The sequence below is a fragment of the Crotalus tigris genome, unplaced genomic scaffold, assembly GCF_016545835.1.
Source record: "Crotalus tigris isolate CLP2741 ecotype Arizona unplaced genomic scaffold, ASM1654583v1 scf7180000018371.15429387391:27106975, whole genome shotgun sequence".
NCBI classification, from domain to species: Eukaryota; Metazoa; Chordata; class Lepidosauria; order Squamata; family Viperidae; genus Crotalus; species Crotalus tigris.
In genome coordinates this window covers 19,828,099-19,855,842 of record NW_024096970.1, presented here as the reverse complement: position 1 = coordinate 19,855,842, position 27,744 = coordinate 19,828,099, and the positions used below count along the sequence as shown (strand labels likewise).

At 40.7% G+C, this 27,744-nt stretch overlaps 1 protein-coding gene across 1 annotated transcript; it reads left to right on the top strand.

The window, feature by feature from the left end:
• The first annotated feature begins 1,228 nt into the window (after positions 1 to 1,228).
• On the top strand, positions 1,229 to 20,896 carry VASH1 (vasohibin 1). The gene is made up of 8 exons (XM_039351653.1): positions 1,229 to 1,877; positions 2,135 to 2,516; positions 9,857 to 9,945; positions 10,536 to 10,592; positions 13,354 to 13,428; positions 14,181 to 14,562; positions 15,310 to 15,422; positions 16,635 to 20,896. The coding sequence occupies exons 2-8, from the start codon at positions 2,232 to 2,234 to the stop codon at positions 16,705 to 16,707; spliced, it is 1,074 nt and encodes a 357-aa protein (XP_039207587.1). The 5' UTR covers positions 1,229 to 1,877; positions 2,135 to 2,231; the 3' UTR covers positions 16,708 to 20,896.
• Positions 20,897 to 27,744: the final 6,848 nt, after the last annotated feature.

Sequence of the window (27,744 nt, the reverse complement as noted above, 5' to 3'; positions counted from 1 at the left end):
CCGCGTTGGTTGCCAGTTTGCTCCCAAGTTCAATTCAATGCGCTGGTTTGAACCCTTAAAGCAGACATGTCAAACTCGCGATGTCATGTGACGTCGCACGACGTATCGGAGCTTTTTTTGCTATTGCCGGCAATGGGGTGGGCGCGGCTCCGGTATGATGAAACCGGCCCATGGGCCGGCAGTTTGACACCCCTGCCTTAAAGGCATTCATGGTACAAGACTGGGTTATCTAAAGGATTGCCTCTCCCCAATTAATCAGCCCGTCAGAGAAGGCATGCTGCAGGTACCGTTAGCTAGGGTTGATCATTTAGTGGGACCCAGGCAACAGGCCATCTGTGTTGTGGCATTCCCTTATGGTTTCAATGAGTCTTTCCTAATAAGGCTGACCAAATCCAATAATCTATGCAGAATTGGCCCCAAGGTCCTTTCCAATTCTGTTATAGTTGATATATTTAGGATAACGTCAGATTAATTGCATTTGGAAATGGCTGTTTTGTTAGATATGGAGAAAGCCTTTGATATGCTGTGGTTAAAATAGGATATACATGTGGTGTTATATTATATTCCAATAATTTGGGATCAAAGAAAAATGAATATATGGGCTATATATAGTTGTTTATTCCATCAAAATGACACTAGTACATTTAATTGAAGAACTAGGCTGGAAAACATGAGTTGACTTTCTACAAAGAAATTAGGTCTTTGACAGTGGGTAGTCTAATATTGCTCCACAATGCAGTCAAATTATCATTTGTTCTGTAAGACCCAAGTTTTTGTTTTATATAGATTTATTTCAATGTGCATGTTTGAATTTTATTCTTCATTCTTCGTTTTTTCCCCCATATGTAACTTTTCTATAGTGTTTTTTTAGTAGGTTGTGGTTTCCCTTTTTTTATTCACAAGTTTTAACTGGTTTTCAGAGTAGTATTTTTTCAGAGCGTAAATCCCAAAAGTGTTTCCTATAGTCCTAGCTCACAATTCGCCGCAAACCCATCAATTAAGGTCGCGTGGGAAGATAGGTGACCTGCAAAGGAGGCTATGGAAACAAGCGCGGCTCAGCCTCTTCTTCCCAACAATCCAGGTTGTTCCTGGTCCCTATCAAACTACCAGCCCAGCAGCCCGCTCTGTCTGTCTCTGTCCCTTTAACTATCCCCTGCCGATAGGATGACACGCATGCGCAGGGACTGTTCGAGTCCTGTCGCTGGCGGCGCGGGGGGGGGGGGGAAGGCAGGGGAGACCCTGCGAGGCTACCCTGTGCGCTTAAGCTCCCGCAATGCCAAGCTCGCTTTCTTGCGCTCAGGCCTGAGGCGCCGCCTGGAGAATTTCAAGGCGCAGCTGCAGCAGCTTTACCGGTTGCTGGCATCCGCCGCCGACCGGCAGCCCCGTCCCTTCGCAGAAGCGGCAAGGGGAGCGGCGGCTTCTCCCCCCCCCCCCTCGGGCCAAGCCGACCTTTGTCCCTCCGGCTGGCCCGCGCAGCTGCTGGGCTTGCCTGGGAAAAGGGAGCCCCGCGGGGTTCCCCGTGTTTCTAGAGCGACAGCCCTGGCTTCCGTCGCCCTCCCTTCCCCGGCGACAGCGCATTGTGACCCGTGCTGAGTTCACCTGCCTTGCAACGGGCGGGCTTTGGCTGCATGAAAAGACTCCCCCCCCCTCCCCGCCCAGAAACGCGAGGAAAGCTGCCTTCTTCACGCCCGCGCCCCCCTCCCCGCCCGCCTGCGTGTAGCCTGCTGCTTCATCTTTTGTCTGCCTCTCTTCTCTCTGCTGCGTGGGGTGGGCGGATGGGAGGAAGGTCGCCTTTCTCCGGCTCTTCCAGCATCTCCCTCTTGCTCTTGGGATGCTTTCCCGGATCTGGTGGCCACCAGCCGATGATGTCCAGCTAGGTAAGTGAATTTCGTGTTCCCAGATCCTCATATCCCTCTTTTCCTTTCTTTGGATGATGGAACCTGGTGTTATTTTATCTCTGCGGCCCTGAGAGATAGCAAGGTGGTCTCTTTCTGAACAGAAATTCTGAAGTTCCCAAAGCAAATAGCCTCATTCTTTCCTGGCTGGAGAGTTTCAAAACCTCATCGTTGCTGTTGCGCTTTTCTTCTTCTTCTTCTATGAATGAGCCCCACCCTTTTGTCTGTCTGTCTTAAAGGGCCTCCACTGTCTAACTACTATGTCTTCAGCAGCAGCTCTTCTGTCTCAAGCAATCTGAAGAGGCCCAAAGGTTTTGTGGTCTGAAGAACAGTTTGATGGATGCTGGAATGTCAAGTTGCAAAGTGGATGGCAGTGGTGGTGGCGGTGTTGCTGTTCTGCGGAGGTCCCAGGCCAGGGAAGGGGTGGCCCAGCGAGAAGAAGAGCAAGAAGAAGATGGAGATGAAGATCTCCGAGATGGAGGAGTCCCTTTCTTTGTGAACCGTGGAGGGCTTCCCATCAATGAAGCCACCTGGGAAAGAATGTGGAAACATGTGGCCAAGATCCATCCTGAGGGAGATTTGGTAGCTCTGAGGATCCGGGGAGCCACTGATCTACCCAAGGTGAGAGGAAAAAGAATGTTGGAGGAAACTGCTTCCTTGACATCAGTCAACAAAAAGGGAAATAGGAAAAAAAAATAACTGGAAATCAATGCCAGGGCTTTTCTAATTTGAGTCTGACAGTAAATGGATGTGAATCACCGATTAAGGTTGCAAGTGGGAGGGATCCATCTATATCTCCACATAAACATAATCTAATTTATCTGTTTAACTCATAAACGTGCCACTAAGTTAAGCTTAGTTTTTGCTAAGTGTACATATCCAAGTAGATTTATTTGCATAAATATGAAAGTGTTAATCATAACCTTTTTCCATGATGATTTTGAGTAGCCTATTGCCATGTGATTTGCTGCTGGTTTTCTATCTAAATACCTACTGTATTATGATTTATATCTATAAGAGTTCTATGAAATAGTATAACTAGCTTTAAGAATCTGAGGCTAAGAAAGAAACAGTTTTGAGGAAAGCAGCTTAGAAAAAAAGTACTTTTAACATTGGATTGAAGTGATATTTTTGACTATAGGTCTATGTTGTATGGTATATTAATGTTATTCTTTGTCACATTAAACTTACAGTGTTTGGGAGATACTTACATGTTATGAGGTCATGCCAGATATGTTTTGAGTCAATAATATGTGGATATTGCAATTCTTTAGACAGTTTCCTATTCTTTTGGAAAGTGTTACTTTTGTCTTTCCAGCCTGGAAAACATGATCTAAATTTGCTATTCAGAGCCACATTTGCTATACAGAGCACACAAAAGGGAGGACTTTATTTCCGGACGTTGACTGTATAATTTGAACTGATTGACTTTATCTGAATTCTAAATAAGAATTAGTTTCTTATTTAGCTCATGTAAATAAAAACTTGTGTAACTGTATTGTGGGGATTGTACCAACTGCCAAAGTTAAGAGGAACAAGTGTATAGGAAAGGTTAAGAACATTTGGGTTATTTCCATCAAATATAGTGTAACCTTTTCAGCTTTGCCTTTTGACTATGCTTCTTGACAGTTCTGGAAGTCCCAGACTCTACTTATCTATGTTAAGATCAGGTTATCAGCAGGAGAAGACTGTTGTAGTATGTGATTCAAACTTTATTTTCATGAAAGTACATGATGTGCAATAATGCCAGATGACTAGGTTAAATGGGTAAAGGCAAGTAGTATCTTAGAAAGGATAAATGAAAAGAGGTATTGCTAAAACTGGAAACAGAGTGCAATTCACTTGATATAGACCAGGGATCTTCAAACTTGGCCCTTTTATGCCTTGTGGACTTCAACTCCCAGAATTCCTCAGCCAGGCATGCTGGCTAAGGAATTCTGGGAGTTGAAGTCCACAAGTCATAAAAGAGCCAAGTTTGAAGACGCTGATATATAGACTGTGTCAGCTCTTAATAATTGGCTTACACTGGACAAAATGTAATCTATTTGCTGCAAAGAGCACTATAGCAAAGGCCTGTTGATGTCGGTGGCTTTCAGCAAGGAAAAAGCACTTTTGGGACTTTTAGCAAAGAACTTTTTTGAAAATGCATTGATGTGATAACCTGCTTAGTTTTGACAATGATAGCAGAAACTGAGAACAGGCTGTTCAAATAATCAGAATAAATCTATCTGCCTTTTGGTTTTCCTTCGTGCAACTACATTTTTGTTATGCTTTTTTTAACAGAATGGAAGAAATCTGTTCAGCTATTAGAGACTTCACTTACAAGACATTGGATTATGAATTACTTTGGATTTGAAGAGGAAAAGGTGATGGTTCAGAGTGTGTGCAAGCACACATGGGACACTTGCCCATGTGCCCACCAGACCACCTATTCCCTTTTGAATCCAAATAATTGTGCAGCCCTACAAGTTATATATTCATTCAAATAACTGTTTTTAAATATGTGCTTAGCCTAGGGGCCACTCAACTGGCTCAGCACTCTGTGTCCTCAAAAGACTGAACATGGGGATTGTGGTGCCATTGCTAAGTTGGCCAGCTCAACAAGCTTCACTAAGTTGTTGGGACAACATATAAATTTTACATTGTTGTTATCATTATTTGGCTCCATGAGGTGAATTACCATTGGGCAAATTCAAAAGACTTGTGGCAAACCTGTGTAATTAACTTTAGCAGGTTTCCCGTATCCACTGAAGTCATGGTTTCTAGAGTATCATGAGCCAGAGCCTGTCTCTGCCTATAGGAATTGACTTGGTAGCAATTTTCCTGTCATGCAGCAGTGCCCAAATAAGCTGCTTGCTGTCGAAAGGGTGAACCTGCTCCACAAGGCTTCCCTCACCACCTCATACTGCACCACCTCATACTGCATCCAGTTTTGGTCACCACTATGTAAAAAAGATGTTGAGACTCTAGAAAGAGTACAGAGAAGAGCAACAAAGATGATTAGGGGACTGGAGGCTAAAACATATAAGGAACGGTTGCTAGAATTGGGTATGTCTAGTTTAACGAAGAGAAGGACAAGGGGGGACATGATAGCAGTATTCCAATATCTCAGGGGCTGCCATAAAGAAGAGGGAATTGAGCTATTTTCCAAAGCACCTGAAGGCAGGACAAGAAGCAACGGGTGGAAACTAATCAAGGAGAGAAGCAACCTAGAACTAAGAGAAACTTCCTGACAGTGAGAACAATTAATCAGTGGAACAGCCTACCTCCAGAAGCAGTAAATGCTCCAACACTGGAAGTTTTTAAGAAGAGACTGGACAGCCATTTGTCCGAAATGGTGTAGGGTTTCCTGCCTGAGCAGGGGGTTGGACTAGATGACCTCCAAGGTCCCTTCAAACTTTACTACTATTACTATTACCCCCAGTACTGTGCTGTGTTATCACTTGTTCATCTTGGACAGATGGGAAAGTCTTCAGAAAGGTTGCAGTGAATACAAAAAGAGTCATTTGTACTAACAGGAGAGTGTGTTGGAATGAACAGGGCTGCATTTCAGAGTCATTGCAGTACTGAAATACATTCTGTATCTTCTGCTGCTCAAGACCATGTTGCAGCTCCTGGATTTGGTTTATTTTATTCCTGTGCCTTATTGCCAAGCTTTGTCTTTCCTTGATGTCTTGAAATGTAATACTATCTGTGCTGTCTGGATGCTTAGAACACGAGATCTTCACATTTCCAAAGCCTAGGAAGGAGGTTTTGTTCTGCAGACATTTGCATCTGGATAAATTCCAGCCCAAAATTCTGAGTCAGATATGGGTGTCTGGCAGGCCTAGTGATTCAATGACAGGAAATCACATATAGATTTCTAAGTGGTTGTGTCAGCACTACAAGAGATAAATGGCAGAGTTTGAATATTCACAGTATACTCACTGTGCTGCCTTTAGGGAAATGTTTGCACTACAGCAGTGCTTGCAGCTTGATTAATATGTGACATCAGGTTGGTGTCATTGTGACAGCTGCATGGACAGATCTTCACAGAATAATCTGTCCCAATCTGTTTCTTTAGGTGTCTCAATAGTACCTCTGTAATTGCTGTCACTGAATCCATCCATCTTTGAACTTCATGACTAGAACTCACAAGTTATTTGTATCTTTAGCCGTCAGAGTATTGACGTAGGCATAGTGTTAGTTATTGACATTTCTTCAGCCGATTTAAAAACCACTTTCATCTTCCAATTCAGCTTCTCTCAATATATGTTTTGCACATAGGATAAATAAATAATTGGAGAGTATATAGCCTTAACTCACTCTTTTGCTGACCTAGAGCCAGTCTTTTTCACTATGTTCTGTCTAGACCAAGGGTCTTCAAACTTGGCCCTTTTATGACTTGTGGACTTCAACTCCCAGAATTCCTCAGCCAGGCAGTGCCTGGCTGAGGAATTCTGGGAGTTGAAGTCCACAAGTCATAAAAGGGCCAAGTTTGAAGACTCTTGGTCCAGACTATGACTTCCTAAGTTGTGTTACAGAGAGTCCTTGACTTACGACCACAATTGAGCCCAAAATTTCTGTTGCTAAGCAAGACAGTTGTTAACTGAATTTTGCCCCATTTTGCAACCTTTCTTGCCACGGCTGTTAAATGAATTGCTGCAGTTGTGAAGTTAGTACCCAGTTGTTAAATGAAACTGGCTTTGCCGTTGACTTTGCTTGTCAGAAGGGTTTCAAAATGAGCTGTTCAGGCATTCCCATTTTCCTAAAGAGATTCCAGAGGATGATATGATTAATATACATCAAAGGTCTTTTTATAATCAATGAAGCATATACTGGCTTATTTTGTTATTTTGGGACTTTCTCAATTATCCAATGTGTATCAGCAATGGTTTGTATTCCTTTTCTAAAGCCAGCTTTAACATCTGCCATCTCCTTTTCCACATAAGTCTCTAATCTGTTTTGGATGATCCTCAACATTATTTTTCTAGCATTTGAAATTAAGCATATTCCAGTAGCTTTCCACTTAGTAATGATTAGAGCACTGATCTAACTTCATTCTCTGGAATTAAAAGTTCTTATAAATAGATAATATTTTCTGAGGTATCTTGGATACTGTTACAGAATTTTAGTTTACTTCTTCCATCTTTGCTGCAAAAATATTCTAAATTGTAATTATTCCCAGTGAAGCTTTGTCTTTTCATTGGACATTTCCCAACATTAAATGTTGTAAATCTTGATGTTGTCTATGATAGTTGCTTTCTGATATGCCCATGCAGAAAATGGAAATAGCATTTGCTTTATAACTATGCTTCCAAGTGTCACATAGCTAAGAATTTTATTTAAAAATGGTGACTGGTATTTTGTCTGAAAATATACCTTTCTGATCCCCCCATCAAAAAAGAAAAATAATTTTTAGTGGAACAATTAAAATCATTTCGGGAGAACTACAACAGGTGGCAGAAAGCAACATCACCAGCTTGGCTTCTTATGAAAAACAGTTTAATAATTTTGGTCACATTTCTATTCATTACATGATCTCAGCTTTCCAAATATGCTGGTTCTGCCCTATTATCCCAGTCACACATTCCTTGCTCCCACACTTTCCAGATTGTATGCCAAGATCGCTACAGTTATGAAGTTAGTAACACAATTATTAAGTGAAACTGGTTTCCCCATTGACTTTGCTTGTCAGAAAGTCACAAATAGGGATCACATGATCCCAGAACACTGCAACTGTCATAAATATGACTCTGTTGCTAAGCATCTGAATTTGATCCCATGACCATGGGGATGCTGCAATGGTCATAAGTCGTGACTTTAAACTGTTGTAAGTTGAGGACTATCTGTAAATGTTTTCTCTAATGTCACCAAGAGAATCGCATGGATGTAATCCCTAGGAGTTAGGCTTTTCTCAAGAACATCTTTACATGTTTAAGCATGAGCAGAACACAACTTTGTGTCATTCAAGTATAATACCTGAAAAGATTAGTATAACTACTCTATCTTGTGCAAATTTGCATTTCTTTCTTTAAATATCAACTGGTTAGGCTTGGAATCTACAAATATATAGACTAAGATATGGTAAGGCAATATGTTGGTAGCATCTCATAATTTTGAAAGTTCCTTTCAAGACATTGTGGAAAGGGCAGTTGGAGTTCAGCAGTTGGTGGAATGCAAAACATCTTTAACATTTCTGTTTAATAATTTCTGTTTAACAATTCCAGTAGTTCACACTCTTTTTAAAATAAAATAATAGCTCCCCCCCCAAAAAAAGCTTCCATTTTACAAATTACTATTTGCATGCTAATAACATTTTGATAGAATAAATAGTAGCAGGGAAATATCACAAGTAAGTATTATTGTAGCATCTCAATTAGTTTGGAGTTAAGAGGAAGAAGTTATTGTCTTTCATTCTGCCCTCCCTGTCTCTTAAGGGACAGAACCGGAATCCTTAATATGATGGAAATCTTAACTTAGTCTGGGTTCAAGAGCCAAGTGGTCTATATACAGTGTAATTAATTCCTCATCATTCTTAGTTGCTTAAATGAGAAGCTAGTTATAGCCACAGGACCTACACATTTTAAGTGGTTTCCATTATATTATGTAGAACTCCATATGTCCTATGCTAAAGAAGATGGAGAGAAGCAGTGAGAATTTCTTTTCCATTTAAAAAAGGAGCCGTAGAAAGAATGGTTAATCTAAGGGCAACCAGGATACGCTTCTCTAAATACCTCTGCAAAGAAGTTTGTAACTTTGCTAACTGGGAGTTATGGCCAGTTGTACCTTTAGGCAGAGTTAAGTGGCAGCCAGTTTGGGGTGATATAAAAGAGACAGCAGCTTACCACCAATTGACTCATACATTTTTCCTGCTTGGAAGATGGAAGTGCTTAAGGGGTTTTCTGCTTCAAATGCTGAAATAACTTGGCTATCAGATATTGGAAGAGGACAACTTAAGAAATCAAATATCTGGGACTAGCCCTGCTGGGAAAGACTCTTCATTATTTCTTATTAGAACTAAAGAGTGTTTTCCCACTCCTCAGAAATTGCCTAATGTACTTTGTTCTGAGGAATAAACACATATCTCATGTTCAGATATTTCAAAACTTTCCACCTTGTTTTCTGAAAAAGATGAACCATGCCAAATTCTTGCCCTTCTGTTTGTATATTGTTAAAATATCACAATTATTCTTAGCTTGATTAGTCCTGATGAGTTTAACTACAACTCCCACAATTTCAAAGCATCTTAGAATTAATGAAGTTGTAATATAGCACTTATAGAATGCATTGTTCTGACTTAGAGAAAGGAGTATATGGAAGAAAAGTTTTTATCATCATTAGAGTTTTTTCTTTGCTAACTTATCATTAGACATTATTAGTAGGTTATTATCATTAGCCTACTACAAGTAATCCTTGTGACAGCAAATGGCTTCCCCTTCAGTCATTAAGCAAAATGCTGTGGTCATTAAGTGAAAAATATCACATGACCACAGCTTATGTTTTACTTCTGCATTCTCTATTAACTCTGCTTGTCACAAGCTGATTGTTAAGCTTGCAAGTAGTGATCACATGACTGACGGATGCTGCAGTGGCCATAAATGTGTGCCAGTTGTAAAGCACAGGAATGGTGATCCCATGACCATGCGACATTGCAATGATCATAAATGTGTGGATTTGTCACAAAGTTAATTTTTTTTACACTATTGTAATTTCAGACAGTTGATGCATGAGGCAATTGGTAAAGGGAGGACTACCTATAATAGGCTGAGGCAGGCAGTCTTGTGGCAATCTTAATATTAATAAATGACATTGTCCAGTAGCTCCAGACAGTGTAATTATGATGAAAGATGCTGGAAGTTGTAGTTGATTTGCCTCTGGAGTGCTACAGGTTTTCTTCTTTTCAACTAGAATATAAATGGAATTTCATTTTTGACTTAGTGATCTTGAATCTCATTTTCTCCCTCCCTTCTTATCTTTAGATCCCCATACCAAGTGTGCCTACTCTACAGTCAACCACTCTCATCCCTGAGCGCCTGGAAACTATACAGCGCTATATCAGGGAACTTCAGTATCCTTTCTGCTGTATTTGAATCTCCAAGGAATGAAAAGAGAAGCAAAGCAACTTTCTTATTTAACCCCAGAAGGAAATAATTCGTTAATATTCCAGCTGTACTGGGAAAAGAACTCCGCCCCCCCCCCCCATTCAGTAGGCTGGTGTTTGTTCGAGCCAGTGGCTTTACTGCCTTATTCATTTCCTTTAGCTTATTCCCTTGGCATTCGGTCATCATTGTTGTAAGCAGGCCAGAGGTAACTTTTCAACGTTTGTTTTGCTACATCAGAAATACAGCATTCAAAAGTCATTTTCCTTGATGCCTTTCCAAATGCATGGAGGAAAACCTGGGACTGTAGAAAAAACGGGGAGTGCTTTGAGTGTGCATTGCCGCAACTAGACTCACTGGCACCGATAGCAGTATTTTGTGGGGGTCATTATTGGTGAAAGAAAAGCTAAACTTTTCTGCTGCGTGCACTGTAGTCCCTGAAAACTACACATACACACTCACATCTATCAATGTTTTTAATAATTTGCTTATGCTTTCTTTTTCCCCCATCCTCCAGCAGCTCTTCCAAACCAAGCATCCCTTAACTTCTTATTCCCAGATACAATCACACTGGGACACAGTTCTTTGAAATCAAGAAAAGCAGGCCTTTGACTGGGTAAGTATCATCTTTCTTGAGAATGGTTCTTTTTCTTACCCTAACTCTATTACAAGAACACAATTTTTTTTTAGTTCAGATCAATGAAACAGCCACAGCAAAAATGTTATATAATCTGGTAAAGAAGCAATTTATGCTTGATTCCCAGACCTGCTCGCTCCTTCAGTACATTTCAGTATTTCTAAACTCTTGCAACATAGCCATAATTGGAGTCTAGCTGATGTGATAAATATGGGTGGAGACAGTGGTGGGATTCAGCCGGTTTGCACCGGTTTGGTTTCGGCAGAACCGATACCTAATGTATCTTCAGTTCGGCGAACCGGTTGTTAAAGTGGCACTTGAAAAAAGCAGAGTCCACATACACATCTGCCTCACGCTTGCCCTGCGTCCACTATGCTCTCCACGGCGCACTGCAGCTGATCTGAGGTGGCCGGCCAGGCACAGAAGCACCACCAAAAACAGCAGAGTCTTTGTGTATGCCTGCTACATGCTCACCTGTCAGCTGCGAGGATCATCGCAATGATTGCGCCGGTTCCATCACTTGCAGAAGGCCATGAGGCTCATTGTGCCGATCGCACGCCGAGCCTCACAGCCTCCTGCAGCAAGCGGCGATGCCAGTGTGATGAGCCTCGAGGTCTCCTGTAGCTTGCCCACGCATTCCTTGACCCTTAAATAGTATGGCAGCGAAAATCCGGTACCAGGGAAAAAGACCCTGTGTTTTGAGATGCCAGACTGGTGTTCATTCATGTGCCTCCAATCCCCTTGCTTGCTGCAAAGCCAAATTGGTGTCCTCGGGCCACTCCTTCCAGCCCATTTCAGAGCCGGTCCAAAAGCGAAGGGAATGTTCCCACCTCACCCAATCGCTGTGGAGTTTCATTTCCAAAGACCCTCTGCACAGGCTCTGGATCAGTGGTGGGATTCAAATATGTGAACAACCAGTTCTCTGTGTGGATGCCAGTTCCAGAAGTCCATTCTGGGCCTGAGCAACAGAAAATTAGCTACCGGTTCTACCGAAGTGGTGCGAACTGGCTGAATCCCACCACTGCTCTGGACAAACCGAGATCTGGGACTGCAAAAGCAGCAATGAGAGTGAAGGGTTTTTCAAAGGAGGAGGAAGAAAGAGAAAGTGGAAGAAGTCACTACCAAACACGCGAGGCATGGCAGGTGTTGGGGCGTGGTAGGCCTGGCTGTGGGGGCCCTTCAGCATGGTAAGCAGGGAGCATGATCAATGATTTGGATGAAGGAAGATATGGAGAACTCATCAAATTTGCAGATGATACCAAGCTGGCAGGAATAGCCATCACTCCAGAAGACAGGCTTAAGATACAGAAGGATCTTGACAGACTTGAATATTGGGTGCTATCTAACAAAATGAAATTCAATGGTGAAAAAAGTAAGGCAAGAAAAACCAATGCACAGGTACAGTATAGGTGGTACCTCAGTCAATAGTAGTACTGTGTTTTCCCTAAAATAAGACCCGATCTTATTTTTTGTTTTGCTTCCAAAAGAGGCAACAGGTCTTATTTTTGGGGGATGTCTTACTCATCTCCGGCACCGACAGCCCTGTCCAGCAGGTCCACTTCTTCTGGGGCTGAAGAAGCAGCTTCATTCTGCAGTTGCATTCTGCAGTCAGGCCTTTCGGGAAGGCCTCTGCAGCCAAGTACCGAGCTATGGATTCAAGAGGTCTTGCAGAACCAAGCTATGGATTGAATCCATAGCTCGGTTCTTGGCTGCAGAGGCCTTCAGAAAGGCCTGTGACTGAGAAATGCAGGCCAGGCTGCAGAAGTGGGCTGGCGAGGAGAGGCTGGGCTACAATGTAAGTGGTTGCAGGGCACATGGGGCAGATCCACCCTCACCCGCGCCCTAGCTTGATTTTTAAGTGTGTCCCTCACCCCAAAACTAGGGCTTATTTGGGGGGTAAGACTTATATTAGATCCACACCTAAAAATCAAGCTAGGGTATATTTTTGGGGTAGGCCTTACTTTCGGGGAAACACGGTAACTGTGAGAGGGATCTTGGACTCCTAGTGGACAATCACTTAAATATGAGCCAGCAGTGTTCTGCAACTGCCAAAAAAGCCAACACAGTGCTAGGCTGCATTAACAGAGAGATAGAATCAAGACCATGTGAATACCATTTTATAATGCCTTGGTCAGGCCACATACTGCATCCAGTTTTGGTCACCACGATGTAAAAAAGATATTGAGACTAGAAAGAGTACAAAGAAAAGCAACAAAAATGATCAGGGGAATTGAGGCTAAAACATATAAAGGCTGGTTGCTGGAATTGGATATGTCTAGTTTAATGAAGAGATGGACAAGGGGTGACATGATCACAGTGTTCCAGTATCTCGGGTTACCACAAAGAAGAGGGAGTCAAGCTATTCTCCAAAGCACCTGAAGGCAGGACAAGAAGCAACGGATGGAAAGTAATCAAGGAGAGAGCAACCTAGGACTAAGGAGAAATTTCCTGACAGTTAGAACAATTAATCAGTGGAACAATTTACTTGCAGAAGTTGTAAATGCTCCAATACTGGAAGTTTTTAAGATGAGATTAGATAACATTTGTCTGAAATGGTATAGGGTTTCCTGCCTAAGCAGGGGGTTGGACTAGAAGACCTCCAAGGTCCCTTCCAATTCTATTATTCTATATTCCATATTCTATATTTTCTTTCTTTTCAGGCTGATCTCCACGTATGTATTATCTGACAAAACCTTTAAAATATTATTATTATTGCTTGTTCCTTTGACTTGTCTCATAGGCTGATGGATCTGGCCAAAGAAATGACAAAGGAAGCCCTGCCAATCAAGTGTTTGGAAGCTGTGATCCTAGGAATGTATCCTTTTATTTTAGAAGACTAAATGATGTACACAGTTTCCAGAGATAACACATCAATCCTACTGTACTTATGCTCTGATTCATAATATGCATACTATCCATTTAATTTTCTTCTTGCTTTAGACAAGAAGCATAATAGCGAACACAAGGGATGCCCTCATTTTCTAATTAGGAATATCTTTATTTGATTGGCAGATTCCTTTTTTATTGTACTAATAATTTAGGAATCACATCCTATTTTGAGAGAATTATGTCTTGTGTCCCAGTATGTCTTTTAATTATAGGTTTCCCCTTGCTTTTCTTGTAACATTGTGAGTGCAGTTGGAATAGGATTTTCACTACACTGCATGTTTGAATTAGTGTTAGAATTAGTGTTAGGAGGTGCTATGGGACCTGTATTATAAACCTTAGAATTGTCGTTATGATGTTAGATCTGCCCAAACTCATAAACCTGAAGACTAATAAAAGAAATCTGATGCACCAGAGCCAGATCCAAATACATGGATGGTCTGGACACCATTCAGTTGAGATTTATCTATAGATAGAGAAAATAGGCTTGGTATTTTGTCATATAGAAAAAAACCTAATCCTTCAGATGTTTTAGATGTACCTCCTCAAATCTATGATCATGTTAGTTTAACCTGATAAGAGATAAGAATTAAGCCTAAAATATGTAAAAAAAAAATAGAGTGATGTTCATTACTTTTCTTTATTATGCCACCTATTTCCTGAATATTTCATCATCAATAGTTACCTCACCAACAACATGCCGACACTGGACCGCTTCCCCATCAGTTTCAAAACTTACTTCTCAGGGAACTACTTCCACCATATTGTGCTGGGAGTGAACATTGGGGGCCGCTATGGGGCGCTTGGCATAAGTCGGCGCGAGGATCTCATGTACAAAGCTCCCACCTTCCGCACACTGAGTGAGCTTATTTTTGACTATGAAGAGGCATATCGGTGCTGTTGGCATACCCTCAAAAAGGTGAAGCTTGGCCAGTGTGTGTCTCATGATCCACATAGTGTGGAGCAGATTGAATGGAAGCATTCTGTCTTGGATGTGGACAAGCTGAGCCGTGAGGACTTCCGCAAGGAGCTTGAGAGACATTCCCGTGACATGAGGCTAAAGGTGAGGGGAAGGGAGAAAAATAAGAGCTGATTGTTTAATCTACCTCTTATAAAGCATGGGTGAGTGGCCTTAACTGAGTGCCTGGGGATTGCACTTAAATGATTTTGGAACCACATTGATTGGGTTGATGATTTAGAACAGATGGAACAATGTCATATACACATGAGTCTTGGAGGGTGTTATTTGTTTTATAACAGTTAAGCCTGTTTTGGACTTATTGTATGCTGTCGTTTTTGTCTAGTTCCCATCTTGAAATAGAGAGGACCTATTTCAGAGGATAGAATAGAGAGGATGGCATTTGGGCCAACACCACCTATAAGCTGTTTCATCCATTTTTGGAATCAGAGTTGAAGGCGCCCTGGGATCTACAAAATTTTGGTGGGGGATTCATGTGTGGTTCAGGTTGCTCACCACTGCCTTAATTAAATATTACTCAGTTGATTTGCTCTTAATTGCATGAAATCTGTTATAGAAAATGTGATTTATTTTTTTTACCACTGGAAAGAAAGAATAATTGTTGTTATATGTTTCTTAAGGCTAAGTCTTTGGATGTGTTCATTTGGCTAATGATAATTAGCAGTAACTTGCTCTTTCTGTAGATATATTTAGATGAGCTTTTATATACAAAATTTTGGTGAAGTAGCTTGAACAGTCAAAAGACCTAAACAATGTTAAAAATACGGCAAGCTCCTCCCTAGTTTTGTATCAAGAGAAAAGCCTGAGGGTATAAAGTTTCTCTTTCCCTAGATCAGCAAAGCAACTGGGCCACCATCACCCACCAAGGATAGGAAAAAGGATGTACCATCCCCACAGCGTAACCAATCCAGTCCACATCGCCGCAATAGCCGGACAGAAAGGCGGTAAGCCTGCTATACTTTGTTTTACCTTTATGTAGCTTTTGGTTTCCTGGTTTTTGCTATAATTTAAGCATATAACTTTTTGTCCTATGTGTGTAGAGACATATTTTACATAATTCTTCTTATATCAGTATATACACTTCGCACATACTTTTTCTTTCTACTTTTAAGCAACCTGTTTGGTTATTGCTCCCAGTGACAGTTTGAAATTAAATGATTGATTGAATGATCAATCTCACGGATTTTAGAGAACGACCATTAACTGAATTATAGCTTCTTTCCAACAGAGCAATATTTTGCATATTTACATGCAATTCCAGGGGACACAATGGCTCAGTGGTTAAAGATGCTGAGCTTGTCAGCTGGAAGGCTGACTATCTGGGTTCGAGACCTGAGTGCTGCACGATGGGGTGAGCTCCCATCACTTGCCTCAGATCCTGCCCACCTAGCAGTTAGAAAGCATGCAAATGCAAGTAGATTAATAGGTACCACTTTGGTGGGAAGTTAACAGCGTTTCATGTGCCTCGGCATATAGTCATGCTGGCCACATGACCATGGAAAATGTTGTCACACAATGCTGGCTTCCTTGGCTAAGAAATGGAGATGAGCATCACCCCCTAGAGTCGGAAATAACTGGACAGGTAAACCTTTACCTTTACCTTACATGCAATTATGTTCTTTGCTAAGTGGTACTATTCCCAACAAGGATGTTTGTTAGAAATCTGAGTTAGAATAGATATGGATATCCTTGGAAAGCATTGCACAAACTCCTCCCTTCAGTGAATACTCATCACAGAAAAATAGCGGAGGCCATCTGCAAGAAATGGCCTTCACCCATTGCATTCTTGTACTGTGAGCTCATTGTCATAATGAAAGCTCATTAATAGAAGGAAACAGGCACTGCTTCCAACCTCCTTCTCATGGTTCCCCCCCCCCCATTCAAGCAAGAAAAGGATGACAAACCTCTTCCTGACTTATTGTATGACTCATAGAAGGAGAGGTGCTTTTGCCATGTCAGGGCTTTAAGAACTCTGCTTTAATTATGTCCAGAATGTATCCTTGAAGAATATGTGGGTTGATTACCTAGCTAAGCTCTACAGATAACTGTAACAATTTAAATACTAAAATAGTTAAGACATTTTCTTGTTAGAATGTGCAGACTCTTTTCATTTGCTCATTTCCTTTTTTCTTCTTCTTCTTATTTTCATTGTGCAGACCATCTGGAGACAAGAAACCTACAGAACCAAAAGCCATGCCCGATCTTAACGGTTACCAAATCAGAGTATAAAGATCTTCTCATTTGTGGACCATTTGGTGGAGAGCATTTGAAGCAACACTACCTATAAGATGTGCGGTGTGGGAGGGAATGCAGAGGGTACAAGTGCAAATTTTCCAAGGTATTTATTTACTTGGGGTGGCATCCTGTGGATTAGAGGATAGCCATTTCTTTGAATTATATCAGGAACTAAATACACCAACTAAACAAAAAAAATTAAATAGATCTTCCACCAGTTATTCATTGTTCTACATAGTGGCAAGGGAAGATACATTTTGCAAAGTAAGAGTAAAAGCCCTTTCTGTGCTATTTTTCAGCCCACACAGAAGTAGAATGCTTTTGACTTCAAAAAACCCCATAGTAGGCTGTGTGTCTATCTGCTTTTGAAGGAACTAAGTTAGCAGGAGATCTAGGAGATGGACAGGGGCTAGAAGCAAAAACAAAAAAAACTGACTCCTATGGAAGAAGTTTTTAATTTGTACTTTCTGAGAATTTTAATATTTTTAATAACTTGGGGAGTGGGGAAAGCTTACCATATTGTTGCATATGCTCTAAAATCATCAATGTGATCCTAGTGTTTTTGTTTCAAATAATGAATTGCCTAGGATGAAAATACACATCATACAACTCCCACTGCAAACTGGCTAACTGTATTCTCAAGATACACGTTTTGTAAATAAAAGATAGTTTAGGAATTGCCTGTGTTTGGGGGCATGGACATCAGATGAATGCAAAAGCTTAATTGGCTTGTCATGGCGGTACCTGATTGTGATGCATTCTAGAGATTAATTGGAGACCAAGTTTCCACTTTCCTCACTTTGTGGTGCTACTCTAGATTTGACTGTTGTTAGAGTAATAGGAGCTTTCAGGTGGCAGCAGAACAGTCCCAACCTGATGCTCTCCATATGTGTGTGGAATTGCAGTCTCACCATCTGGAGGGTATTTTGTTGAGAGAAGGCTGCTGGGTAAGCATATCTCTGGTTTCTTGGAAAAGAGTGTCTTACTTATTTATAGAAACATGACCCTTGCTCTTTCTCCCTGACAAGATGTGAATTCATTCCTGCTGTATGAAATTGTATACTGAGGGTTCCTAGAACGTGTCAAGTAGTAGCAGTGTATTTAGATATTTACACAAGGATCAGATCCTGGGATATGTCTTTTTCTGTATTCTCTTTTCTGATCTTTCTCCTCCCTTCTCGACTTGTGCAAAGTGGGTAGAAACACAGAGTTTATCTGTGGAACCAGTATTTTATTGCTTTTTCTTCATGCTATGTTTTTAGGGTAAATATGCATTACTTTAGTAGTGCATCCTTTTCTCTTGGATGTTTTATTAAGTAAATATGGTTACTAATATTGGCAGAAGCCAAACTTAATTTTGAACCTCCTCAGCAGTTCAGTCCATATCCCTTTGACCTTGAACTAGCAAACTGCAGAAAGTTTGGTAGACTTTAGAGGCCTGAATAGAAAACTCTCTAGTGGCCATTGTTAAAAAAATATGTGGACACCCGGAAAGCAGAAAAAACTGGACATTTAGTATTTATTAAGTTACATGAAAAGGCATGTGATGGGCCTCTTAGACGCCAGTAATTTGAGAAACCTCTAAGGAATCTCATGCTAAGTCTTCACTTAACCATAGTTTTATTACCTAAGCATCTTATATACTAAACAGTTAGTACATGCAAGCCACTGAAAGAAGTGATGATGTACAATGTAAGGAGAGAAATCCAGAGAGACCTTAAAACACTTGACCCACTCTGTTCTCCAGTTTAGGATATAGCTTTCCTATAATTGCAAGAAAAATAGATTTTATTATTATTGTTCCCTACCATCTTTGTCACATATATTATCCTTCAGGGTTTTTAAAAACATAATGTTTTTGTAGCAGAATAGATCTGCTATGAATTAAACAATTAAGATTCTGATGTGCCTTGCATGTCTCTACGTATAAAAACAGGGAGCATTTCTGGTGAATAGTATTGCATTTTATATATACTGAGAAGGGGGAAAGGGGGATGATATGGGCTCAAAAACAAGGAGGAGATCTACACTACATTAGATAGTTTAGAGGCAGTGACAAGGAAGCACACATGAAATATTCCCACACTGTTCTATTGGGTACATATAAAATGTTGAGATCATGCCATGTGTGATTTCATAGAATGATTACTATTGTAGGATATAGATATTCATAACATGGCTACAATATGTATATGGCCAGGCATAAAATGCCTATTTACTAGATAATATTTCCTGTCATTTCCTCTAGCCCACACAGATTGTTTCATATTCTATTTTACTCTAGACCAGGGGTGTCAAACTGCTGGCCTGCAGGCCAGATGCGTCACGTGGAAGCCGCACCCACCCCAGCTCTGGCAAGGGGAAAAAAGTTGTGATACGTCACGACACATCACATGAGGCAGTGAGTTTGACACCCCTGCTCTAGACTTATTTCCTGGTTCAAGGAGAACATTTTCAGAAAATCTGTAATCTATCATTACTATTTATGAAATATGCTTATGAAGTTGTCTGGGATCCAGTGGCCTTCTTGGAAATAAAGATGTTATAGACCAGGGGTGTCAAACTGCCAGCCTGCATCACACAGAAGCTGCGCCCATCCCAGCTCCAGCAAGGGGAAAAAAGTCTCAATATGTCGTGACATATCACGTGACGCGGCGAGTTTGACGCCCATATTATAGCTCATTGACTTACAGCAGGCCAGCTTCCATATATTTGTTGTAATTAAGACTAGGTGGAAGTATCCTGTTAGCCCCACCATGTAGACCAGGCCAGGAGAGATAAAACTACTTTTCTTGAGATTGGCTATAATTACAGAATCTTACAAGTCTCATTGTGCTGTACTTCCTCCCCACTATTGTACTCCTGTGAATTAGTGAAGTGTCTGCTTCAGCCACTTCCAAATATTTTTGTTGTTGTTATGGACTTAAGGTTTCACTACTGCTTTGATAACAGAGCTTGCTTATCTTTGTCAAAATCATATTCCTTACTCTCTACATACCGCATTAATCCTGATGGGACCATTTTGGTGACCTTATTATATGTTGCATAATACTACAGAATATATACAAGTATTCCTGCCCAGAGCAAGCATGCCACAAACAAAAGATGCATTTAGAAAATTGTCTGAATCCTTTCATTTTATAAAAGTAAGGGAGAAAACATAGGAATTGGACAATATTTTTCTTTAATATTTTATTGTGGGTTTTTAGGTAATATATAGTGAGATTCTAATGAAATTGTATATTAATCTATCAGCCGTTCCCTGTGCAAAATTCTTAAGCATCCTCCTTTTTTAAAAGTCTCACTGCTTTCCTCAGAAATGCATTCACTTTGTACTTTGTCACCATTATTTATATATTTTGCAGCTGTTAAGCCTTCTAAAAAATAAATGGCAACAGCAGGGAAAGCCTTGATATGGTGGTGACTGAGATCAATGTTAAGCTTGATTTATGGAAAAAGTTGAGCCAAATTCCAAGATGAAATGGAAGAAAGCATTAAATCTTTGACATTCAACACTCAGCTGAGTGTATGTCATTAGTTCTTTCTGAAGAAAGGCTCGATTCTGAAGCACTCAAATTTCTGTTGTAAATAATAGGAAGATGAAAATAAATAAAACATACAACTGGACTTATATTCTTTGACCAGTCTGTGACTGGATGTGTTCCTGAGTTGGCTCTGAGAGAGAAGAATTTAGTTGAGAAATTTGAGGGATTCAAAGCAGAACTATAAATTTTGATGGGTAACTTAATTGCATACACTTAGTGCAATGTTTCTCAACCTTGATTTAAAATGTGTGGACTTCAACTTTCCCCAGCCAGCAAAAAAGGACATTATGGAATGAAGGTGAGGAAACATTTCTCAATGAAATAGAATTCATGCCTAAAATAAGGAGCTCAGCAAGTTTGTGCAATCTCCTTCCCTTAAAAAAGTATTCACATGGGCACTGGCTTCAAACCTCATGTTCTCCCTAACAGTCTTGTGCTGCTTTGAAAATATTCTTGCTGCTTTTCATGGTGAAGAAAAAAAAAACGCAAGAGGCTGCTCTGCAGCTGCCAGAGCAGCCAGGAAAAATGGATGTAGGACAGTGGTTCTCAACCTTTTCAATGCCGCGACCTCCAACCGGTCGTAAGTCGAGTACTAAACCAGTCGTAAGTCGAGTACTAAACCGGTCGTAAGTCGAGGACTTTCCCTGCCCGGGAGCGCCGCACATGTGTGGTGCCGCCCCCTGCACCGGCCGAGGCATAGCTGGCAAGCGGCAGAGACGGAGCAGGCTGACCACTGGCTAGGCCACCAGCTGGCCCAGCCCAAGGGAGGTAAGGCACCCGCAGGAAAAGGGGAAAAAAATGGCGGACAGCCTTGCTTGGCGACCCCCGTGAAATGGTCGATCGACCCCAAATGGGGTTGCAACCCATAGGTTGAGAACCGCTGATGTAGGAAATAAAGTACTGTGGCTACAAGGAGAGGAGAATCTTGAGAAGCAGTGGGAATTCTCACCAATGGGAAGCTGGCCCTTGAGTAATGGGAGGGGGGAAATTTCCATCATGGGAAGCTGGCCTATCTGCAACTTGAGGCAACATTTTTTAGAACAACTGCTAGTTTGACTTGTACTGTAATGCCTTATGCAAACCCCACAGCAGCATAAGGCGAGGTAGTGAACTGATCAGAACAATCCATGCACACAGAAGCACCTCAAGATGCTTTAGCCTGAGAAGCCTTGAGTCTCCAGCTGATTGTCTCCAGTGCCTATCAGCCACAATTAGCATTGCTAGTCGTTGGGAATTATTTATCTTTTTTTCTTAGAATGAAGCGGCTAGGAAGAACTGATAGAATCATTTGACATGATAAAGCTCTATCTAGTGAGTTAGGGCCTGATGTAACAGGGTCTAATATTGACTTCTGCCAGTTCACTGTCCAGAAAATCTAGGTTCATCCAGAAAATCCAGTTTTGAGCATTACAAGTTTTAAAGGTGAGAAAACGTGATCTTATTTTCTGAGGATGCTAGGACAGTGAAAAATCTAACTAAATAATGCTTTCCCTTCTGGTTTGTCTCCCAGCCTCAGTAATTCTGGGTACTTGCCTACAGTCTTTGGAGCTTCTGGTGAATGCTAAGTCAGAGGACAGGAAAGGGTTATCTCCTGTCAAATTCTAAAAGAGCTTGCTTATTTGTATTACTGCAGACCTGAAGAGGAGGGGTGGAAGTCAACTTTTCACAGATGAGTCCACCAAGGAGTCATTCAGTATTTGAGCTGAGGCTTATAAGATTCACTAATTATTTTCCTGTAGAGAAATACTAGACTGCTTGAACAGATGTCTGAAGGCCCTTTGGGATGGGTGAGAGTTCAGAAGATGAAACCTAATCTGGACGAGGAAAGATTAGAGGTTACTGGGGATGTAAAGTAGCTAGCTGACAATTATATTTAGTGTTAGATGAGGCTGCTTTTCCAAACAGGTTGAAATGAGCACTTTGGGAACTCTAGCTAAGTGGGGAACTTAAGGTGCCTTCTAGGCCTGGGGATAATTTGTATGAGCTGAGGTACTATGCCAGTTGTGACACTTTCTGAAAGAAATGAATCTTAGCTTGACAGCTCCATGTATTAGTGACACTTAGAATCATAGAATCATAGGACTGGAAGGATTCTTGGAGGTCTTCTACTCCAAACCTCTGCCCATGGCAGGAGACCTTATATCATGCCATACAAATGGTTGTCCAATCCTTTCTTGAAAACCTCCAATGATGGTGCATGCACAACTCTGGGAGGCAAGCTCTTTAACTGGCTAATTGTTCTCACTGTCAGGAAGTTTCTCTTTAGTTGCATGTTGGATCTTTTTTTAGCGAGTTTCCACCCACTGCTTTTGGAGCTATCCTCTGGAACTTTGGAGACTAGGTTGACCTCCACCTGTCTGTGACAGCCCCTCATGTACTAGAAGACAGCTATCATGTCACCTCTAGTTCTTCTCTTGGTTAAACTAGACATACCGTTAACATTTCCCTTAATAGTTTCTCATATGATGTATCCTGTAGACCCCTTCTCATCTTAGTTGCTCTTGTCTGCATCCTTTCTAGGGTCTCAACATCATTGTTGTATCATGATGACCAGAATTGGATGGATTATTCCAAGTGTGGCCTCACTAGTGCATATCAAGCAGTATTTTCACTTCTCCTGATCTTGATGCTATCCCTCTGTTGATGCAGCCTAGAACTGCATTGGGTTTTTGGCAGCTACAGCACACTGCTGGCACATACTTAAGTACTGATCCACTAGGACACCTAAATCCTTCTCACAGTTACTGATATAGAATAGCCAGGTATTGTCTATTCTATACTTGTGCATTTGATATTTCCTGCTTAAATGCAGGACCTTTTCTCGCCGCTGAACTGCATCTTGTCAGATAAGACCCAATGTTCCAGTTTGTCAAGATCCTTCTGACAATTGCTATCTTCCAAAGTCTTAGCAATTCATCCCAGCTTGGTATCATCTGCAAATTTGATGAGCTCTCCCTCTATACCCTTATTCAGATCATTTATGATGTCGAAGAGCACTAAAACCAAACAGATCCTTAAGGTACCACACAGCATGCTTTCCTCCATGTAGATGTAGTTGCATTGAAGATTACATGGTGAGGGCAGTTGATCAGCCAACTGTGAGTTCATCTGATGGTAGTACTGTCTATCCCACCTTGTTCTATCCTACCAAGAAGTAGATTGTGATCTACTGTGTGAAATGCTTTACTGAGGTCTAAGTATGCTATATCTATAGCATTTCCCTTATCCACTAATTTAGTGACTTTATCAAAGAAGACAATAAGTTTGTCTGGCTTGATTTGTTTTGAATAAACCTATGCTGGCTTCTGGTAATGGCTTTGTTCAATTCTAGATGCTTACAAATCTGCTGCTTGATTATCTTTTCCAGGATTTTACCAGATATTGATGTCAAGATGATTGTCTGTCCTTTCCTGGATCTACTTTTCCCCCCTTTTTTGAAGATTGGAACCACATCAGCTTTTTTTCCAGTTCTCTGAGTAGTTCCTCTGTGCTCCAGGAACTGTGAAAAATTTTGCTCTGTGGTTCCAGGATTACATCTTCCAGCTTCTTCAGAATCCTGGGATGTAAACCATATGGTCCTGATGATTTGAACTCGTCTAGGTATTTTCTTATAATTTCTTGCATATTTTGATCTGCATTCCTGTTCAGTCTCCCACAGTGCTGCTTTTGGTAGGTTGGACTATTTTTTCCTTTGCATGAAGACAGATGTAAAAAAGGAATTAAGCAGTTCTACTTTCTCCCTGCTGCCCGTCACCTTCTTGCCATCTGTTTCTGGAACTGCCTTCGTATATTGAAAGCATGCAGGTTATGGCCATTCAGCTGTCCTGGGAGTTGAATGGTTAACAGTGCATTTGTCAATATGTTTCTGAGACCAGTTTTAGGTCTGAATATAACCATTAAAGCCTTAAATGGCTTGGCCTCAAATTACTTGAAAGCCTGCCTCCATGCATATCAACTCATCATACTCTCAGTACATCCACATAGGGGCAGGGCCTTGGGATTGGGCGGCATATAAATAAAATTAAATAAATAAATAAATAAAAGAGTGGTCCTGGCCTTTGCAATGAGTTTCCATTAGGGGCAGGGGTCCTCAATCTTGGCAGCTTTAAGACTTGCTGGCTGAAGAATTCTGGGAGTTGAAGTCCACAAGTATTAAAGTTGCCAAGGTTGAGGAGCCCTGCATTAGGGAGTCCTCAGGCCTTTTAACTGCATATATTCAAGATAAGTGCTGAAAATAATTTATTTTGCTGGCTTTCACTTTTGAGGCCTGGTGATTTAATCTGTAATCAGTGGTATTTGATTATGTTTGTGCAGTAAATGTATATTTTGTATGCCATCATGGAAGGGCTTTGCCCCATCACAATAGTGTTAATGTTTTTAAATAGTTCAACAGTAGCTGGGGGACTAAAGTTCTCTACTTCAGTTTAGACGCACACTTTTCTACATCTTCTCTTGGGGGCTTCTTTTGCCTGACAAATAACAAATATGTCTCACAAAACTGGCAACAGTGATTGACTAAACATCTTCAATTCATGATCCATCCATGCAAGTAAGCAGAACTAAGCTATAACCAAAGTATCTTTAATAGGTATGACTAAACATGTTAAAGTATGAGTATGATAATGAAGGGGTTTGTAAGTAGTTACATTTTATTATGCTAAGTGGCTGCCCATAAAGCACTAAGTAGTAAAGATTAAAAGATTCTGAGTTGTAGTTGTACTTTATAATCATTAGAGTGGTGCTGAACCCATACAGAATGTTTGCATTTATAAAGGAGCTTACTAAGGAAAACGTCTATGGAGATTTTCAATCATCCAGGTCATGGTTGTCCCAAAGGTGCTTTTTCAAGAGGCAACTGGACTTTCTTGTTTTTCTTTGAAGATGTTTCACTTCTCATCTAAGAAGCTTCTTCAGCCCCACCATCCAGTCAGAGATGAAGAAGCTTCTTGGAGGAGAAGCAAAACATCTTCAAAGAAAAACAAGGTAAGTCCGGTTGCCTTTTGAAAAAGCACTTTTGTGATTACTAAGGAAAATATTGCCTAGCCTTATCCTGGACAGTATGCAAAAACATGGTGTATTCCTCTGTACCACTTTCAGCCTGAAGATGCAACTTGAACACTGGTGCTGAGATGAATCAAATATTTGACATATCCCACTAAGGCTCCATCCTATGAAATTGTGGGTTTGTCACCGATACGCTCTATTTAGCTGTGTGAATTTGAGTGCTTACAGGTAGTTCTTAATTTACGACCATTTACTTTGCAACCTTCAAAGTCGCTGAAAAAAGTGACTTATGACCAGTCCTTCCATGACATCATAGGGCTCCATGAACACGTGTTCAAAATTCTGGTGCTTGGCAACTGGCATGTATTTACAACAGTAGCAGTATCACATGATCATCCTCCCTAAGCGCTGAATGGAAAGGAAGAGGTCATGTATGCTGCAGCAGGGCAGAACTAAAACATATAGAACAGTTTATGGCAGTGGTGGCAAACCTATGGCACGGGTGCCAGAGGTGGCACTCAGAGCCCTCTCTGGGCACTCACACTGTCTCTCCAGTCCTAGGCCTTCAGCTGGGTTTTATAAAACCTTTTCGCTTATCAATCTGTCAATTTCAACTTCTCGTGGGAAAAAAAATCTTGCAAAGTTGGAATTGATTGATTGAACTTTTTAGTCCCACAGTCTGCTGTTACCACCACAGCCATGCCCACCCTATGGGCCACACCCACCCTATGGGCCACACCCACCCAGCACCCAACAATGCATAAGTGGGCTTTGGGTTGCAGTTTGGGCACTCAGTCTCTAAAAGGTTCGCCATCACTGGTTTATGGGAAATGCTACAGCAGAATGATGTTACTATAGTGTTCTCATGTGCACTGGAATTTTTAATTTATGCATAACTGCTGCTATCGAGACCCAGCATATAGTATTTAAATTAGTTTGCACAATATTTGTCAGTATTAGATCTGTTTTATGATCACATAGCAACAATATTTGCTGAAAGCCTTAGCTGAAGTTCTGCACTTCCAAATCTTGTGGCTTATACGTCTCTGTGTTGTGATATCCATTGTCAATGTTTATACACTGGATAATGTACAAAGCATTAGTGTCCTTGTTCTTCAGCCTCCAATTACCCTGGCTGTTACTTTTGTATCACAAATTAATAAATATGATAAAGTCTAATGTGACCACTCACTAATTCTATGTCAGCTTAAAGCCCTGGTTTTTTTTTTCACTCTTGAAAGCAGTTTTTGCATACTTGTTGGTATGTGCATATTCTTGTAATGGGGGAGCTGCTTTTAATGAACAATACAGCAGTTCTCAGAGGCTGGTCAATGCAACAGAAATGAACAGTTGCAATTATGTGTGTCATTACTGATTTCTTACTAAGAAACCTCTAATCACTGAAAAGGTCCCTAGAACACAGTTCATGCCTGTATTATGTTAAGGATAAAACATAATCAAGTTATCTTTAGGGCTATCTGCAGAAAGATACTTTATCTTAAAAATGTGTGCAAGGAAGTTGCAGTGCAGTTCTTTTGTCACAGACTGCTGGACCTATCCTGTTAATTGGCCAGAAATTGAGCTTAGCTAGGCTCCTTAGGGAAATCTGAATGAAGCATGATCTCAGCAACAGATGTCTTATTATCCACAAACCACTCTCTTGGCATGATGTGCTAACCACCTGCCTCAAACAATTTTGATTTGCTTGTAGTGTAGAGATCCTCTAACTTTGTCAGATGGTTCCAAGGGAAATGAGGGCATTGCTTTTAAGACAATCAGTATTTATCACATTTTAGCAGTTTATTTTGTTTTCAGGTCTGTTGTCATGACAGCAAAGTACAGTTTTGTTTCTTATGATAATGTTTGTGTATCTTTTGTGAACTACCCCCACCTCTTGGTTCTGTGTTCTTATACCACTGATACTGAACCTGCATAGATTTAGTTCTTGTTACCTTTCAATTTTGTATTCCTTATCCTGATTCTTGTTCAGAAATAAAGTTTGTTTCTGCATATTTTTAAATCTTGTGAGTCATAAAACAATTGTTTATTGATGTTGTCATTAATAATTAAGACTTCTTCTCCCCAAATAAAGAATAGAGTGTTTGAATACATTGTTACAGCAGACTTCCAGGAATGGCCTGTTCGGAGACAATACGTATCTGTAATATTGGAACCATCAATTCTACAATGATTATTCTGTAACAACTGCAATGAGTTGTTTTTAAGCAGAAAAATGCTCTTAACAATATTCCAAGACAGAATTATTTCCAGTAAAGAGCTGGTATATATCCTGTTAGCTTTCTAGCATGCTGTAAATGGCAATACTTAAGCACTGAGAATGGCAGTTATACTCAGGATTACTACAGACCTTCATGAAGAGATACGGTTGATGCATTACTGTATCAACTGAAATATACTGAGAACTGAAATATACTGAAATATACTGACAATTGAGATTTGTCCGCTTATGACCCTTCCATTA